The sequence below is a fragment of the Topomyia yanbarensis genome, chromosome 2 (genome assembly GCF_030247195.1).
Source record: "Topomyia yanbarensis strain Yona2022 chromosome 2, ASM3024719v1, whole genome shotgun sequence".
NCBI classification, from domain to species: Eukaryota; Metazoa; Arthropoda; class Insecta; order Diptera; family Culicidae; genus Topomyia; species Topomyia yanbarensis.
Genome location: NC_080671.1, coordinates 402,550,980 through 402,568,222, shown reverse-complemented (window position 1 = coordinate 402,568,222; position 17,243 = coordinate 402,550,980). Strand labels below are relative to the sequence as shown.

Genomic DNA, 17,243 nt, shown 5'->3' with positions numbered 1-17,243 from the left:
TTATTTTTTTGCTTTTTTTTATTTGGCCCATTTGACAGGTATATCCCGGAATCAAAACAATGATGTTCCTACCACTGATGCCAGCGACAATCCTAATCTTGTGTTCTGTATCTACTATCATAACTCAATCTCCTCGTCCACCAAAATCGCCAACTAACACCCGCCTCTCTGTAAGCGCAAATCCAGTTCCGTCCGCCCTTGCTTTAGCAATACCTGCAGAAGTAAGTTGTCAGATGCCTTGGTGATAAAAACGCATCACCTATATCCGAAATATGAAACGTGTGTGTCATTACTCTACGTACATAGGAACTGCCGAAATCGCCGTATAGAAGACTACATATTAAAAAGACTTATACCTCCTACCTTCCCCCATACAAATGAGAAGCGAGAATCTTTCAGCGTCTCTATCGTATGAAGGTAAGTAGCTCAATGTAATGGATATGTATCTTTATATTACTATAGAAAGCACCACCTGTACCTCGAGGAGGTGCTGGTGTTACTGTCTCAAGATTCTGCACAGAGTTGCCAGTCATATTGATGTGTGGTTTTCGCCCGTATCAACTCAACGCACACACAAGCATAAAAATAAATTAGTTTATCCCAACGCCATTGCAGCATTGAACTCAATGCAAAAAGCAACCCTACTCCTAAGACAAGACATGATAAACGGCTTCTTATTTTTCCTTCAACATTCTTCTTTTCGCACATTTTCACCCTACCAAAATCTTCCGAACAGTGTTGCTATTTTTATTTATATAAATGGATTCTAGTTAATATATTTTATGCCTACAATATTTTGTATCTTGAATCCACTATATTGATGAAAGGCATCGTTTTTCCATGTCATAGGTGTTCAGTAAAGCTTGATGAAGCCATTTTCTGAAATATTTAAGATTATGGTTAGGTTACTGTCTTATTTTTGTTAAAGTTAATCAACCACGTATACGGCAAATATGTTGTAGATATTTGTTCTATTTTGCTGAACAATTCCTATTCAAGTTAATCATTTTTACTCTTTTAACGATAATTATTTTATTTGTCAAAAATAATGGCAATGTTTTCCCATAAATATAGCACAACTGCCAAACATCATTTTGCTATCCCTGCAATAACATTGCGTACGGTGCAAAAAGTCAGGATCAACCAGGCGAATAAACTTTTGGTTGAAACTTTAAAACAAAGAAAATGGCTCAAACAGAGAGTATTGACGCAAGAGCATTAACAATTCAGATGTAATATAAACAAAGCTATCATTTATTGAAATGGGAAAAAATCGGTCGGTGAAATATCACCGACGAACCGACATGACAGAGGCATTCGAAAAGTGTCCCATACAAAATAACGATTGTTTTGAAATGAAGCGTTCACTACTGTCTAAACAACGACAGATCGCTCCGCCATGTTTGAATCTGGGCAGGCTTCTCGATGAGTATATTTATATTACAGAAGGTGTGTAATTCCCTCAGCTGCGTATGTAGTGATAATATGCATCAAAATAGTATTCAGAACTTATTAAAAATGCATGTTTTCTGTTAGTTTTTTGCCTGTTACGGATAGTTTTGTTTAGTACAAACATAGGATAATAAAAAGCTGGAAAAACGATCTTCAACATGCTAAAAGAAAGTTTGTTTGTTCTAGCATACCTGGTACAACGTCGATACACCTTGGCTTTTGCGTACTGTTGTGGTATCGACAAAGAATTCCACGCACACCATTATACAGATACTGCTAGTGTAACATCGTATTTTAATTTAAACAATTAGGACAATATCTGATGCATTTTTTGTTCCATGTGGCACGTCGGTTCGTCGGTGCTTATATCATTGTTTTTAATTTTTAACTATTAATAACAGACACACAAGCGAGTTTGACCAAAACATTTTTAGCTAGCAAAACGAATGCGTTTACCATTTTTATTCATGCAGATTTTCTAAAAAAAAAATAGTCGGAATGGAACAGATTTTTTCATTCCAGATATAGAATAAAATGTGGTAACACCGGCCGATACAACTTGATCGTGCACTCTGCACGCTACTGTGCGATTCGAAGCTTTGAATTCACGAAAGAGTGTGTAAAATTCATTTCGCATTCGCACACACTAGAACCTCAGTGACTCAATCAGATACGAGAAGTTTATAACGTGTCCGTTTGAATTATTAGTTGCTCTCATGCCAAACGAGTAACATTATGACTATAACGTCCGTTCAGTTTGATACCCGAAAACACGTACACCGTTCAATGGTTTCCTGAACAAACGGAAAGCCCATAATACCCCCATGCTCATGGGGCTTGACATGGGTGTTTGAAATGGGTTCAACCCATGAAAACACCATTACCATGGTCCGGTAGATCCCATATAAAATACCATATGTTGGTGTATTTATGGGTTATTGAGACCATTTTATGGTGTCTTAATGGTTAGGAATTTTGGCACGGACCTTGTTTAAGGTCTTTTCAAAGGGCTGTGTGGAGTTTGAACCCATGAGTATTTGCTCGGGTTAACTGTGTGTCGGTTAATGTCACCACTTCTGAAAATTCATAGCGCCTACCGCGTATTGTACCTTCCGGACTACTTATTCATGATGTTGCTCGTTTGAAATGCGAGCGATAAATGATTGAAACGGACACTTGGTACTTCTATTTATAAACTACCTTTATTTGATCGGATCACTTAGACAGCGTTGCCGGTATTCCAGATTTACCTGGAATCTTCCATATTGTTCAAAACAGAACAAATATCTGGTCAAGCCAGATATTTTGCGATACTAAATCAATTTTACCAGATTTTTTCAGATATTATGAATTCCACTTTCCATTCCTGGACAACAAAGTTGTATACTTCTGGAAGGAGAAAAATTAGTGACGATACCGGTATTTGAAATATCATTTCGAAGAAATTATATATTGTAAGAATTTGCATAGAAAAAGTATAGCACAAATTTTCAATGCAATTTTTTACTAGTATAATCATCAAAAGCCATTATTAAAACCACAGATAACAGATGTTTAGGCTCGATTCGAAACGTGTGTAAATACCCGCTACTGAAACTACGAATAAATCAGATGTCTGAAACACGTTTGAAAAACGTTTGTAGGTGATCGATGCAATGCAGTTGGAGTACAGTTGTCAAACACGTGTAGCAAACAGTTGCGTAGATGGCAATAGTGAAACACGGATTTCCATCGTTTATCAATTTGAAAGTTTACACAGGTTTTTTGAAAAAAAGTGTTCTAGCCTAAATATCTGTTATCTGTGTTAAAACCAAGCAGTTTTAAAAAAGAGAAGTTTGACAAAAATTCCACTGTTTCGAATGGTCTTAATTCAGGTAACTTTAGATTAGAAATCAAAATTGGTTGAAGAACTTCTGCGTGAATTGATGAGTTCTTCAAAATAAATTATTGTGAAATTATTGGTAGGCTGTGTAATAATGCCATAGGAAAATTGAAAGAGACAGTAAACAAAGAGAGGTTCCCATTTGCAGTTACGTTGTTTTCAAAAATCACGCGCGATAGGTTTGTTCCAGTATATGGAAGCTGCTCCGGAGCACGGCTCACATAAACAATAGGGCATTGCAAAAAATCACTCATTTTTGAATTCTCAAAGTCCCCCACTTTCATATTGTGACAAATGTCAAAGTAAGCTCAGATCGCAAATTTCACATCATTTGGACAATTTTAGACCCCCGTCCACTTCGCTTAGTTTTTGAAATTGGTACTATGGGAAAATATGGAAGAAAAATATATTAAATACTATAACTTTTGAAGGATCACTCGGAAAATTTCAATTCATACCACTTTTTTAAGGAAATAATATTTGTATTTGAATGGAGATATTTCTGTTTCTCTAAAAATACGGGAAAATTGGGTACTGGGTCATTTGTCCCCAAAATCCGCTATTTTTAATATTTTTTTACTCCGTGCTGCAAATCATTCATATTTTGCAGTTTGACTATTGTGAAAAAATCTCGGAAATTGAACAGAACTTTTTCGACCTTTGTCCGAATACGAGATGTTGGGGTTGAAGGGCCTTTTGTCATTCATATTAAAGTTTATCAATTTCTCGTGCATATCTCGCGTGTTTTTTTGTAAACGGCCAATAAGCATACTGTCAAATTTTACTTTGAGAGAATATTCTGGACAAACCGTAACTCGCCAAGAGTGGACGTTGGAATTTTATAAAAGAGAAAAGTTTTCTCTTTCGTTTACTTTTTTTTGGCCCTTTTCAAAAAACACGATATATCTTTATTATTCAATCAATTTTCATAAAACGTACCTAGTAGAATGTGGAAAATTGTTAGGAACAAAGCGAAAATAGATTCGTTGTCGGTAATATTCAGAAACATCAATTTTTTGACATTGGCTCTACAAAACACATTTTTTCATTAACTGTCCTAATAGTTCAACTTGCCGAAATGAAATTTTTCGTATGTGATCCCTAAGCGTATTTTACACTAGAGGTAAATCATATAATAATTTAGTGTTAAATGGAGTTGGTATGTGCAATTTAATGATAAAAATATGGAATGGAGACTAAATGTCACAAAATCTAATGTTTCTGAATTTTACCGGTAACAAATCTTTTTTATTTTGCTCCTAAGGATTTTCCACGTTCAACAAAGTACGTTTTATGAAAATTGATTGAATAATAACAGAGATGTGTCAGATAATGCTTGAACATGACTTCCTGACAAACAGAATAAGTTGGTTCAAACACAAGCTACAGAATAGACATCTGACTAGTTTGTGACGTTAGGTGTATTCAAGCGAGCCTTTTTTATTTCGATTATAGAGGTTAGAGGTCTCTTCGGGTTAGAAAAATTTCTTATGAAAAATTTCTAACTCTATGTGTGGGGTCGGGACTCGAACCCAGGTGGGCTTCGTACAAGGCAATCGATTTACCAACTTCGCTACGCCCATCTCCGATAAGCGAGCCTTATTTGTTGTTTAAGAGTGGTTGAAAGTGCGATGCCAAGATCTGCTGCGCAAAGAAACTATCATTAAAAGATCTCGCATGCTTCGTGGCTTCCGGGTGACTTCGACACCATTGAAGTCGATCGTAGAGCAGTGGAAGAGGCTTTTGCACCTTTTAAAAGGGAGGCTGCCAATATTGATCGACTGACTATAAATTTTGGTAAAATAAAGTGACACTTGATAGAGAACCAGGTCGCCAGAACGGTGTTGTTTCCGAGATAGAAATGGACGCGGTATTAGGTTGTCGACAAGTTCATATATCTTGGAAGACTAGTGACATATGATAACGAAGATAACCGTGAGATAAAAATCAATTTGTGGCTGTAAAGAGCGTCTTCCACGATTTGCGTATTCAGCTGAATTGGCGTAGCCTACGGACACACAGAAAACTTTCTCCGTATATATCAGTGGTATTCCCTGTTGCTCTGCACGAATATGAGGCCTGGTAAAGGAAATCGCAAGGCCTATAAAGCACGGCAGACGATAGCTGGTCGGGCATGTAAATATTTTGTCTAAAAAAATTGAAGTTCTTTTCAGTTGTGGACCTGGATAAGGTATCTGAGGTTGGTACAGATTCCAAACTCGAGGAATAGGTGCGAGTGAATCATTTTCATTCAAAATTGGAACAAAACCTTTGGCAGAAATCGTCATGCCACCAAACCGATGATTGATTTTTTTGAGAATAAACGAGGCGATATGCTCTATACTTTGCACTCCGTTTCTACGCAGAAAATTGTGCTTGACGTATCGCCGGGGAACTACAAAATTCACTCACATCCAACGATGAAATCCCAGGTGCACTAGTGTCATGCAAAAATTATAGTCTTGGGTCAGAGAGCTCAAACTTAATTTTTTGAAGAATGATCCAGTAGAGTCGATAATTGAATTTATACAACTGGTTTCTGCAGAAGAGTATTGGTCCACGGGGCTGGAGACAACTAAGTTTGCTTGTTATTAATAAACCGGGATAATCAGCTTTCGACCACAATTCGTATCGGTCGATTGAATTCTATTAAGCCTAGACAATTTGGTGAAGGAAAACGGTGTGTTATCAAAATTCAATTTGCCTTTCGCAAAGCGAAGGATACGAACGATTGTCTTGCACAGCTTTCAACGCTCTAAAGAGCAAATATTTCCTGTAGTCTTGGCCAATAAAAGAGCTTACGATTCTGTAGTAATTGTTATCTTATTCGTTATTTTATTCGAATAATTTGTTGTCAGATACGCACACTACCTTTTCGCATAGCAATACGGCAACTTCTTGAATCGTCTACATGGATTTTTCACAAGACTCTTTCTTGGGCCTCTTCTTTACCATTTTTACCTGAATGGCATTGATAAATATCATGCCAACTCATGAACACCAATACAAATGGCGAATTATGGCGTAAGTTATCTTTCAATATTTTTGCACTCTGGCTGTAAATTCGCGATTGAAGGAAATTGAGCTGGTTTTAAATGAATTGAAGGAAATTGAGCTGGTTTTAAATTTGTCCAGTTCATTTTCAGTTTTTAGTGGATAGAATGATCGCTGAAGTTTCGAATTTAAGTACCAGAAGGGCGGTTCGACTCTAAATGCATTTGAAGAGAATAAATCAGGTATCGATAGACTAAATACCAATAAGGTAATAATTTTATTCGCGCATTAATTTGATCCTGGTAGCTATACCCTCATTAATTGTGAATGAGAGCTACTGTTTCCATTCTGCCGCGAAGACTCATATTATCAACTTGGAACGAATACAGTATCGTTGTTTGCGTATTTGCCCGAAATCGAATTTCTTTTCTGTGAGATCTGTAAGTCTGTAACGAGACTATGAACCAATTGGTCAATGGAAATTTTGTTGACTTGTCGAGTGTCAATTGCAAATTTATGACAGTGTGCTTCAGGCATGTGCACAAGATATTAATTCTTATTCGCGTACGCTTCTCAAAGATTCAAATTACACGTTCTGCATAGAATATACGTCCATAAAAGAGACTTTTGGTAGAAGTCTGGATCATGTACGTTCGCTGACCATAAACATTATGCACATCTCTTCCATATTTGGATCACTGATAGTGAACAATGCGTGTGCTGCAAAGGTAGCCAAGACAACGAGCATGTTGTTTGATCAGAAGATCAGAATCCCAACTAGACCTCTGAATGTCCATATTCATGATATCTTGGCCAGTCTGTCGCACAAGTTGTTGGTCTAATATTTTGTAAAGATCGTAATTATGCTTCTAACCCGTCAGGGTAACAATTTAGCACTGGGTGGAAATATACCATTTTTTGGGTATACACTCCGTAGAGTGTATTTGTTGACATATGCAATTATGCTCACCGCTGTGTGGTATCGTTCGCTTTTTCCTGTAAATTTGGTTCATTTTCGCGTTTGTGAACGGTTTTGTTCGTGCAGATAGGTTAGATAATATTTGTTTTATGTTTGTGAATAAGTAACATATGGATTAGATAGGCCATCGCTCTCCTCTTGCGGAAAATGTGTGGTGATAATAAGGTTCGTCGCGGTGCGGATGTGGGCGGTAAATGGATTGTCCGCACCGCAACCGCAAAAAAATAATAAAACCGCACCGCTTACCGCAACCGCACTTTATTTACCGCACTGCACCGCGCGGTAATGCGGTAAAATTTTTATATAATAAAATGTTATTCTTATTTACACGAAATTTAATTCCTTTAGACTCCTCAGAATGTAATGTTTATGAAAAAATCAACTTTTGCATTTTCTATTAATAAAATTCCGTTCATTTTAAGGCAAACATTATACATTCAAAAACGTTCTACTGCAGTAATAGGAAAATTTTATTTTAGCAACCCTTCAGTTAATTGAAAAATGTAGAATAAAAATGTAATAAGAAATGCAGTTGCATTTTTTTTCTTTAAATTTTCATATTTTCAATGTTTTTGACATATGAAAATGGAATGGAAGATTTTCGCAATAACGTAGTAAAAACCACCTTTCATTCTCAAAATGATTTCACCAAAAAAAATTAAAGTCGAAATACCACTACTTCAATATAGCAGCGCATATATTCCAATACAGTGAAATAAAAACATATTGTATTTCATCAATAAGAACGACGCCATATTTGACGAAAAAACATTGCTCTATGCAGGAGTCCGGTCTCAACCGGTACAGAATTATTGAACATTAGAAAAACTGCAAAAAAATGTATGATTTGTAAAAAATGATAAAATATCCCAAAACTCTAACTTCCGCATTCTTCAAGAAACAGATGTATTCTCATTCAAAAACTAAGATTGCTCCTTTTAAAAATGTATGAAGCGTAATTTTTTAAAGGCTAGTTCGAAAGTTCTAGCAATTAATGTATTTTCCTCTAATATTTTCCCAAAGAGCCAATGGCAAAAACTTCAATTTAAGTGAACGGGAGTCAAACTATGTGGTATTTGGCAACAAAAGCTTCAAAAATGCTACAAAATAGTCTTAACTTAAAAATATTAGGGCTTAATTTGGTAGAAAATTATAGTAAATTTGAATGGAAGTGCGCGAAAAGAAGTTATGTAGCATACTTTTTGAGAAAGAGTCCAATAAAATTGACTGCAGAAAAATTCACATTGAATTTACACAGCAATCAAAGAAGATAGAAACACGATGTTGATGAACAAATGGTAAAATAATCATCCTAATTTGGACCCCTCCTTATTTTGGACGCTTTCATACATTTGTATCCTTTACTGCCAATTACTCCAAATTCGTTTGGTTTGATGAAGAGATAATTATATTCTTTGGGTTGTGTTTAAGTCCCAGTATAATTAGTTCATCTCTAATTCCTTTAAATTAGTCCAAATTCACAGTTGAAAAATTGATATCGAAAACGATTCATAATTCCACGATTTCCAACAGAAATCGGGAGAAGGGATGCACTTTTAAATTTGATTTAAGAGTACAAATTTATTGTTTTTAAATTATCTAATAATTTTGTCTCTATTTGGATCTTGAATTTTATGTATTTGAAATGGTTAGTTTGTGAAGTTTTACTTAGAAGTATAAAATATTTTCTTTTGTAATAGCAGTCTGTTTATCAATTTATAATAATCAAAATTATCACTTTATCAATCACTTTCTTGCGGTGCGGTTGCGGTAAAACCGCGCGGTAAAAGCTCTTTCCCGCACCGCATCTGCGGGAAAAAGTGTCTCACCGCACCGCAGATTTTGCGGTGCGGGTGCGGTAAATACCGCGCGGTTCAAGAGGCGGCCATCCATTAGGAAGGTTACGAACCACGGCGACAATCAGACGTCAAAACCGAGTTTCGGGACAGTTTACTAAAGTGAAAGTGAATCCACCGAAAAGTGCCGTGGTTTCGAGTACTAGTGATTGGGTTGTTGGATCGCCGTCGGGGGAGGAGGATCCATAACACCTGCCCCTCTCGCTGTACAAGATAAGCCGAACGAGCATTGCTCTCCTCTACAGATAACAGCCAAGGAAAGGGAAGCAGGTGAGATATCGGGGAAGAACACTGCGGTGTCTTCTGGGATTCCTTGTGGGGAGTAAGCGAATCCGACGATATTTCGTCACCGTCGCTAGGGAGGTTCCATCAAAGGAGCCAAGCCAACCTCCCTAGCTAAACGTCAAGGACCACTACCGGAGCAGTGTAGCAAGGAAAATTAGAAGAAATATAAGTCGGTAAATCTACTTTATTTGTTTTTCCCCTTTTTGTTTGTTTACATAGGAAAATCCGGAATTACGGTAGGAGCACCGCCCTGAAAAGAAGTGTCCGCCGGGCAAATAAGAACCCAAGTAGTGGGCAAACCCCTACTTACATGCTAATGGGATCTTTCTAAAGCCTATTATTTCGCAGCTATCGAGTTTCGGCAGCGTAGCTGTTCTTTTCGAATTCAGCGTGAGTTAACATGCTTCTCTACTTCGCGCACCGATTTAAAATAATGTTATCTCCGCTATTTTCAATACAAAAAAATCTAAATGGCGTCCGTGGTAATGTTCTTGTTGAATCCTTTGTTCATGTCCGTCTCCATCCAGAACTCAAATGTTCCAATTTCAAAGAACGTCCGTTATCGTCCAAGAACGTCTTAAAACTGACTCTGGTTTCAGAACTATTCGTCAAGACCTACTTGGTTCGTATTCTTGAACGGTGACGGTGGTCTACATAACGGAACTCTTTACACTCTCGCACGCATCTCGTTATTCATGATCTATGACAACCATTTACGGATACACACTCACCTCACATTCTCTGGAGTGTTTCTGATCGCAAGACGATGACGACACATCAGCAACGTTCCGGGCGTATTGCACTCCATGCTCATTTTGAAGGACTACCTTTGCTCCTTGGCGTGAAAGCACTGTATACTGCTCATTGGAAAAAACTGCATCCGTCTTGTTTTTCTTCGGGATCCAAAGTACCACCTTATCACCAACAGCTATGTCAGAGTCTTTTGCTCCTCGACGATGGTCCGTGTATTTCTTACTCACCAATTTTGAAAACGCGTCCTGCTCTCGCACATCTGATCTATCCAACTCCTTAATCAGTTTAGACTCCCACAAATTCGGGAAGAAACCACGATACCGTCACCTTACCAGTAATTCAAAGGGCGTTATTCCAAGCCGTGCATGAGGCTTAATAGTGTTGTGTGCATGTACATAACATTGTAAAGCTTTCTTCCAGTTTTTACCATCTTGTCTGGCTCCAGCCATGGCTTTAATGGTGCCCTGGTTTTGTCGCTCTACGGCACCGTTCGACTGCGGATTCAGAGGAATCGACTTATTGACCTTAATGCCCTTTTCTTCCCAGTGTTCTATGAACTCACTGCTTTGGAAAGGAGGTCCATTGTCACTTTGTATGGTCAATGGCAATCCCCATGTAAAAATAATTCGATTGAGCGCTATGTTAGTACTCTTAGCATTAGGGCTTTTCATATCCATAACAGCGATAAACCTCGAATAGATGTCAACTAGGCCCAAAAACTCGCCTGATCCGCAACCTGGTATGGACAAAAAGTCAATCTGTAGAACTTGCCAAGGTCCGTCTGGTAAAGTGCGGTTCGTTACCGGTACTGGTGGATTCTTTCTCGAGATAGCCAAACAGGTTGAGCATTTTCTTACAAACAATTCCACGTCCTTACTCATATTCGGCCACCAAAAGTACTCCCTCATTATGCGCTTCATTACCGCGCATCCTATATGGCCTTGGTGAGCCGTCGACATAATTTGTACACGAAGCTCCGTTGGAGGTACAATCTTATCATCCTTGAAAATCATTGTTCCTAAAGCGCGCAGTGATTTGGATTCAGCCTCATATCTTTTGAGACGCTCTGTCCAATGTCCAGATGCTATGGATGTTTTAACTGCGAGAAGCTCTATGTCACTTTCCGAGGCCTGCTCTATATCCTTCCAAGTAAACGCCATCAGTCCGCCATCCAGAGTATAGAGAAGGTGCTTTGCATCATCTTCGTCAAACGCTTCGTCTTGGCGTGTTTGAGCTATCAAGCGCGATAGGGCATCTGCCACGTTTAGATGACCTGGTGTACGCTTCACAACGAAATCAAATGCTTGTAGTCTTAGGGCACAAGACTCAGCTCGAGTAACCGCCCGTTTATTTGCTCTATGACCGTTGCCAAATATGAACTCGTTTGCCTCGGAATTCGTCCGGATCGCGAACGATTTCCCTGTTAAGTAAAACGAGAATCGTTCCACTCCCCACACGATTGCCAGAGCTTCTCTTTGGGTCTGTGGGTATTTTTTTCTGTCTGGGTCTAAACCTTCGACGCGCATGAAATGATTCGAGGTTCTCCGTTTGGGTTGAATTGCACCTAAGCCGCACCTAGGCCCACGGGAGATGCATCCACGTGTAGTTCGATCTCATCCTCGTTATTAGAATAGCCTAGTCGAGAAATCGACTTCAACGCTTCATGCTTTAGAAACATGAACTCATCTTCCTCGGCTTTGGACCAGTAAAACGAATCGGACTTTGCTAGTTCCCTCAAGTTTTTGGTTTTATCAGCCCGCATATAAATAAATCGCTCCGAAAAATTCATAAAACCCAAAAAACTTTTTATCTCATGTACAGTCTCGGGTCTACGGAAACTCCGAATCGCCTTCAATTTTTCATCTTCGACGCTCAGACCTTCATTGTACATTGAAAAACCTATGAACTTTACTTTCTGCTGACCAATTACACACTTCTCCATATTGATCCGTACATTATGATCGTGAAGACGACGGAGAACAGCGTTTAGGTTCTCATCGTGTTCCCTTTTTGCTGCACCGTGTACTATAGTATCATCTAGATAACACTTCTGACCTCGGCATCCTGTTGGTACTTTCGCCTGCAATATTTCCTGGAATATGTCAGGAGCATTGCAGAGTCCGAAAAGATGTCGTTTGAAGCGGTAGGTGGCATCACCCGCGAAGAAATTGGTCAAGTGTCGTGACTGTTCGGCGATTTCTACGTGGAAAGAATGTCTTCCAGTGTAGGCATTCTAAATGGCGTTCGGATTATGCACTTGTTGGGTCCCCTGAGGTCTACCACCCGTCGGATGTCGTCTTTTCCTTTAGGCACAATTAACAACGAAGAGCAGAACGACCTATCCATGGTATCTGTAACAGCCTCTATTATTCCGGATGCTAAAAGATCACCAAGCCTTTGAATTGTTTCGGCTCGAAGCGGCAAGGGAATATTTGTAAAAATGTTGCGGGACGGGGGTCTGCCTGTATCATACGTTAATACCACCGATGGCACATTAAATTTGGGAAATTCATCAGACTTCGCTACCGCAAGAATTTCACCAGGGAAACCACAAAAGGAGTAACTGTCAGATACCGAGCTCTGAATGGATACACTGAGCCCGATCTGTAGAACACTGTATCGGAGTGCTGTATCCTTGCTTAGCAACGACCTAGCATTTTTGATGACGCAAAATTTTTCGAAAGAACATGGCCGGTCATCCGAAATAAACAGTTCGGCAACGAATCTTCCTACAACAGTGATCTCATCTTGACTAGCGTACGCACGGAGTGATTTGTCTGTGCCATTGGAGAAACAAAACAATTGCTCCTTGGAACGTTCGTTGCTCATGAGTGTACTGAAAATATCCTCGCCAACCGTATTAACTTCTGCGCCGGAATCAATTAGGAATACAACGAGCACGTTTACAATACGACCGAGAATGCTTCCGTCCTGGTTATCCAATGCATAGCATCTACTAAAGGAGACCGATTTTTGTTTTACGCTCTTTAAATGACCATCAATAAATGTTAGCAACTTGCAAGTGTCGATTGCTCCAGCAAAAGTTTTCCTCTAATGCCAATTTAAAACAAGGGAATATTCCAATTCACAATTAGAATAAATAGCAAAATATTTCTGTTATGTATTTAAATTCATTTCAGGTAGTCAAAATTAACACGGGAAAAAATGCTGCTTATCGTCGTTAGATTAAGTCGTATAATCACTTACGTCGTTCGATTCCTCGTTATTGTCTTCTTCCTTTGACACGATAGCAATCTTTTTGGACTTGATCGAGCTCGCGCCTTCGTCGCTAATACGACTTTTGGGAGCAATTGGAATTGGTATCTTACGGCAATCTTACAATTACGACAAACTTTCTCTACTGCATGGCAGTTGGATGGTGAATGAAAACGGCTGGTACATCTCCAGCATGGAACAACCTCGGTATCGGCTCTTTTATCATTTCGACGGTAACCACCAGTTCCTCCGAAGTTTTGCCAGTTTCCAGCTCGTCCTGAGTAAACATGGTTCCTACCTCGAGTACCTTTGGGCGCCCCGCTTAGATAGTTTGAACGTTGATAACTGGTTCCAGCCTGTCTCTGTGTAATAGCTGCTACAATGGCTTCTGTGCTAATAGGATGCGTCTTTGCAAAAATTTCCTCGTTCGTCTTATCCATTTCATATCCGCGGATTTTATCAACGAGCTCCGCCAACGATCCACCTTTACGAAGTATCTTACGCTCAGCTTCTCTCACCTTAATATTGAATGAATGCAACTGTATTACCTCCGCCACACTTTCCGTCATCTTATCTCCGTCAAAATCGCATAACTTAGCCGCCGCAATGGGCCCATATTATTGGCTCGAATCAAAACTCGTCGAAATGTCAATTGACGATAGGTTCATCCGGAGTGTTCATTTGTGTTTACATTTTGCTAGCGTTGCCAATTTTATTTTGTGTCCACCACCCAATGTGGCTACGCCACATCGCTATTGCGCGTGCTGTCCGACTTCACTACCGCTCAGTCGGACTTAAACTAGGGATAGCCCCTATGTTTGAGTAATCCGGGCAAACGAGTAGATCACAGGTTCGCTTGCTTCCGACGGCCGGTCGGTGGCCACCTCGCCCGGCGGATCCTCAGCGGCTTTGCGCCGCTTCAGTTCCTAGGCCTCGGTTATGCGGCTAAGCCGCATCGAAATGGTACCCCTTAAACATTCTAACTTGAATCGGTTGTGTCACCGGAGCCGGAATACGAATTTGAACCAGTCAGCATTTCGGTTGAGTTAAACTGGGAAGTTTAGTAAAATTTAATCTGGAAATAAAATTTTTTTGGCAACGCTCCAGCACCCCGTTGATTTCACCACCTGGGCGCCAGTTTGACGATATGAAATGAACTTTGTTTACTTTCGACAAGTTTTGATTCGAGCCAACAACATCCAGCCCGCCGCAATTACGCGCTTCACGTACTTTGTATCGGATTCGCCTTGATTTTGTACCATCGACCTAAACTTAAACGCTGCATAAGGCTATACTCGCGAGATCCAAAGAAATCCTTCAATCGTTTCACCGCATTCGAGTAAGCTGCACACACTGCATCCGGCGACGTTTGCGAAGGGGTGCCCTCGAGTACTTCTAACAATTTAAGTCCAGCCTTCACCTTCAGTACATTCATCTTAGTGACTTCATCGGTTATTCCAACCAGGTCCATAGACCCTTCCAATAATTCCTTCCAGACTTCGAATGACTTTCGGTCGATTTCGTCTTCATTTTCGGCCGGTTTGCATTCTGGTATATTGAGTGAAGCCACAGAAAGAGTGTTCATGGATGTCATTAGCATCGAGTTGCCTTGATTTTCCACATTGTCCTCGTGCATTGTTGAGTGCCCAGGCATGGCATCAGTGTCCTTACCGAATCGTGACTTGAATACCAATGTTGTACGACAGGGGACAATAAACCGAACTGTTATGATCTCACTGATGTAGTTTTTTAGCTAGCATTGAATCAAATGATTTCCTTTATTTTATTTTTTATTTAGCCTATCATATTTCCTACAGTTCTTTCTAAGGTTAGGTGCGCGTGGACTTCCAAAACTGTGTACAGCCTTCTGCCGCAGCATCACGAAACTAATAACAGTGCTCTAAAGTAAACTAAATTGATTAGAACTAATGCCCAGTTTACATTAGTGCTGGTTGCCATCTGCTGGTGCCAGCATGCTGGCAACCAGCACGCTACCAGCATAATGTAAACGCTTGCCAGCATGATGGCATGCGTTTACATTATGCTGGTAGCATGCTGGTTGCCAGCATGCTGGCATCAGCAGCTGGCAACCAGCACTAATGTCAACGCTACATAAGAGTGGGTCCAACCATTTGGTAATGATTGTGAAAGCCTGCAAAAAATCGCATCTAAAATGATATTGATACTTTAACTCCATTATTTATCCTGGAGATTGCGTAAAAATATTTTCTGAAACTGGTAAATTTTTGAATGAAATTAAAGTTTTGGACTTCTATTGAGAATCGTTGCTATACATGAAAAAGGAAATTTCAAATTTCTAGGTGTAAAAGTTAAGAAGTTATCGTATTTCTAATGTTCGTTTCGGATCATTTTGACCCCAACACCAAAAGAAGGTTAAAACTAAGTTTATAATCCGGGTTAATATGACCCACGTTCACCTTATTCGTTAGAAAAATAACACCTCAGGTAGGGTTATAATAGAAATATTTTAAATTATTCAAAAATGACATATGTTTTAGTCATGTCAAATTACTCAGGCAGTGTAACAACGGCAAAATAAATCGAAAAATTAAGTTCCAGACCTAGAATATTATAGTACAACTTACGATATATCTCCAGCTTCCATCCGTCCTCCTTGCCAGCATCCGGAATGACGGCCATCTCCGCCCGGCAGGACAGATACTTGCCCTGGTCGTTGATCGTGGGCCGAAACGTCAAAATAGACACCGTCAGGTTCCCCTCCGGATCGGTCTGTAATGAACAACAATTGAAAGCATGAAGACACGTATCTATCAAAGAGTTACAATCATTTATTTGAGAACGTTTAGAAATTGTTTGAATCTTTTTTTCATTGTAACTTTAATACATTTTTCCAGCTTAAAAAGTTTCTAAGAAAAAATGACAAACGACGCGAAAAAGGTGACTAAGCAATATTTCATAATAAACGTTCGCCGCATGTTTACGCTACTCCCACCTGCTCCAGTTATCCCTTTCCCCCAAATAAAAAACTTACCGAAGAGAAATCACCCGAAAACCTTAGAAAAGTGCCACCCACCGCACACAACCCGGATCCGATTCCGATAAGACACGTTTCGGTCCAAAAGCCATCAAATGTGACAAGGTGAAAAATATTCGCATGTGTGGGTGGGCAAGTTCTAGTCCCTCTGTGTGCCGCTACCCTTATTTATGGTGTCTTTGATACTCGTCGTTAGCAACCAGTAGCTGTTTTGATAGCAAATGTTTTGTTGCCGGTGTGTCAATTGAACTGGTACAGACTGTTCGATTAAATGCGCAGAATTTGACGGTTTACCTGAACGGAGAGTTTATAAACACCTTTTTATTCGAAGGAAACCTATTTGGCGTTCGCTCTTTTTTACGTTTTAGCAGGAAAATATGGCTTCGCAGGCGAGTCCCACGTCTGGTAAAGCGATTATAGGTTTAGAGGTTATTTTCCACAAAAATCGCTTCGTTTGCACCTGATAGAACCTGGTTATTTAAACATTTGTTCAATTAGTTTTTCATAGAAATTTTGCGACATCAAATTCTAATAGCCGCAGTATTGAATTGGATATATCTCGAGTACTTTTTCAAATGGACGTAAGTAACAATGAGAGATTCTCTTTGAGGTCTTTCTCTTCTGTTCATTACTCGGCCATTTCAACATTTACTACTCTACTCTATGCATAATATTGTAGTAAAAACCGTCGGCTTTCGATATGTACTGGAAAATTAGTACAAAGTGTTGTAATGACGTCGTAATAAACGAAAGAGAAAGTAAACAAAGAGAGGCTCTCAATGTTACTTACGTCCATTTGAAAAAGTACTC

General features: G+C 39.4%; 1 protein-coding gene across 1 annotated transcript in view; it reads right to left on the bottom strand.

The window, feature by feature from the left end:
* Positions 1-17,243, bottom strand: part of LOC131680858 (nephrin-like) — a 386,752-nt gene that overhangs the window by 111,255 nt on the left and 258,254 nt on the right. The window contains exon 8 of the mRNA XM_058961572.1: positions 16,024-16,168. Coding sequence (XP_058817555.1) covers positions 16,024-16,168 — 145 coding nt within the window. The remainder of the gene's footprint in view (positions 1-16,023; positions 16,169-17,243) is intronic.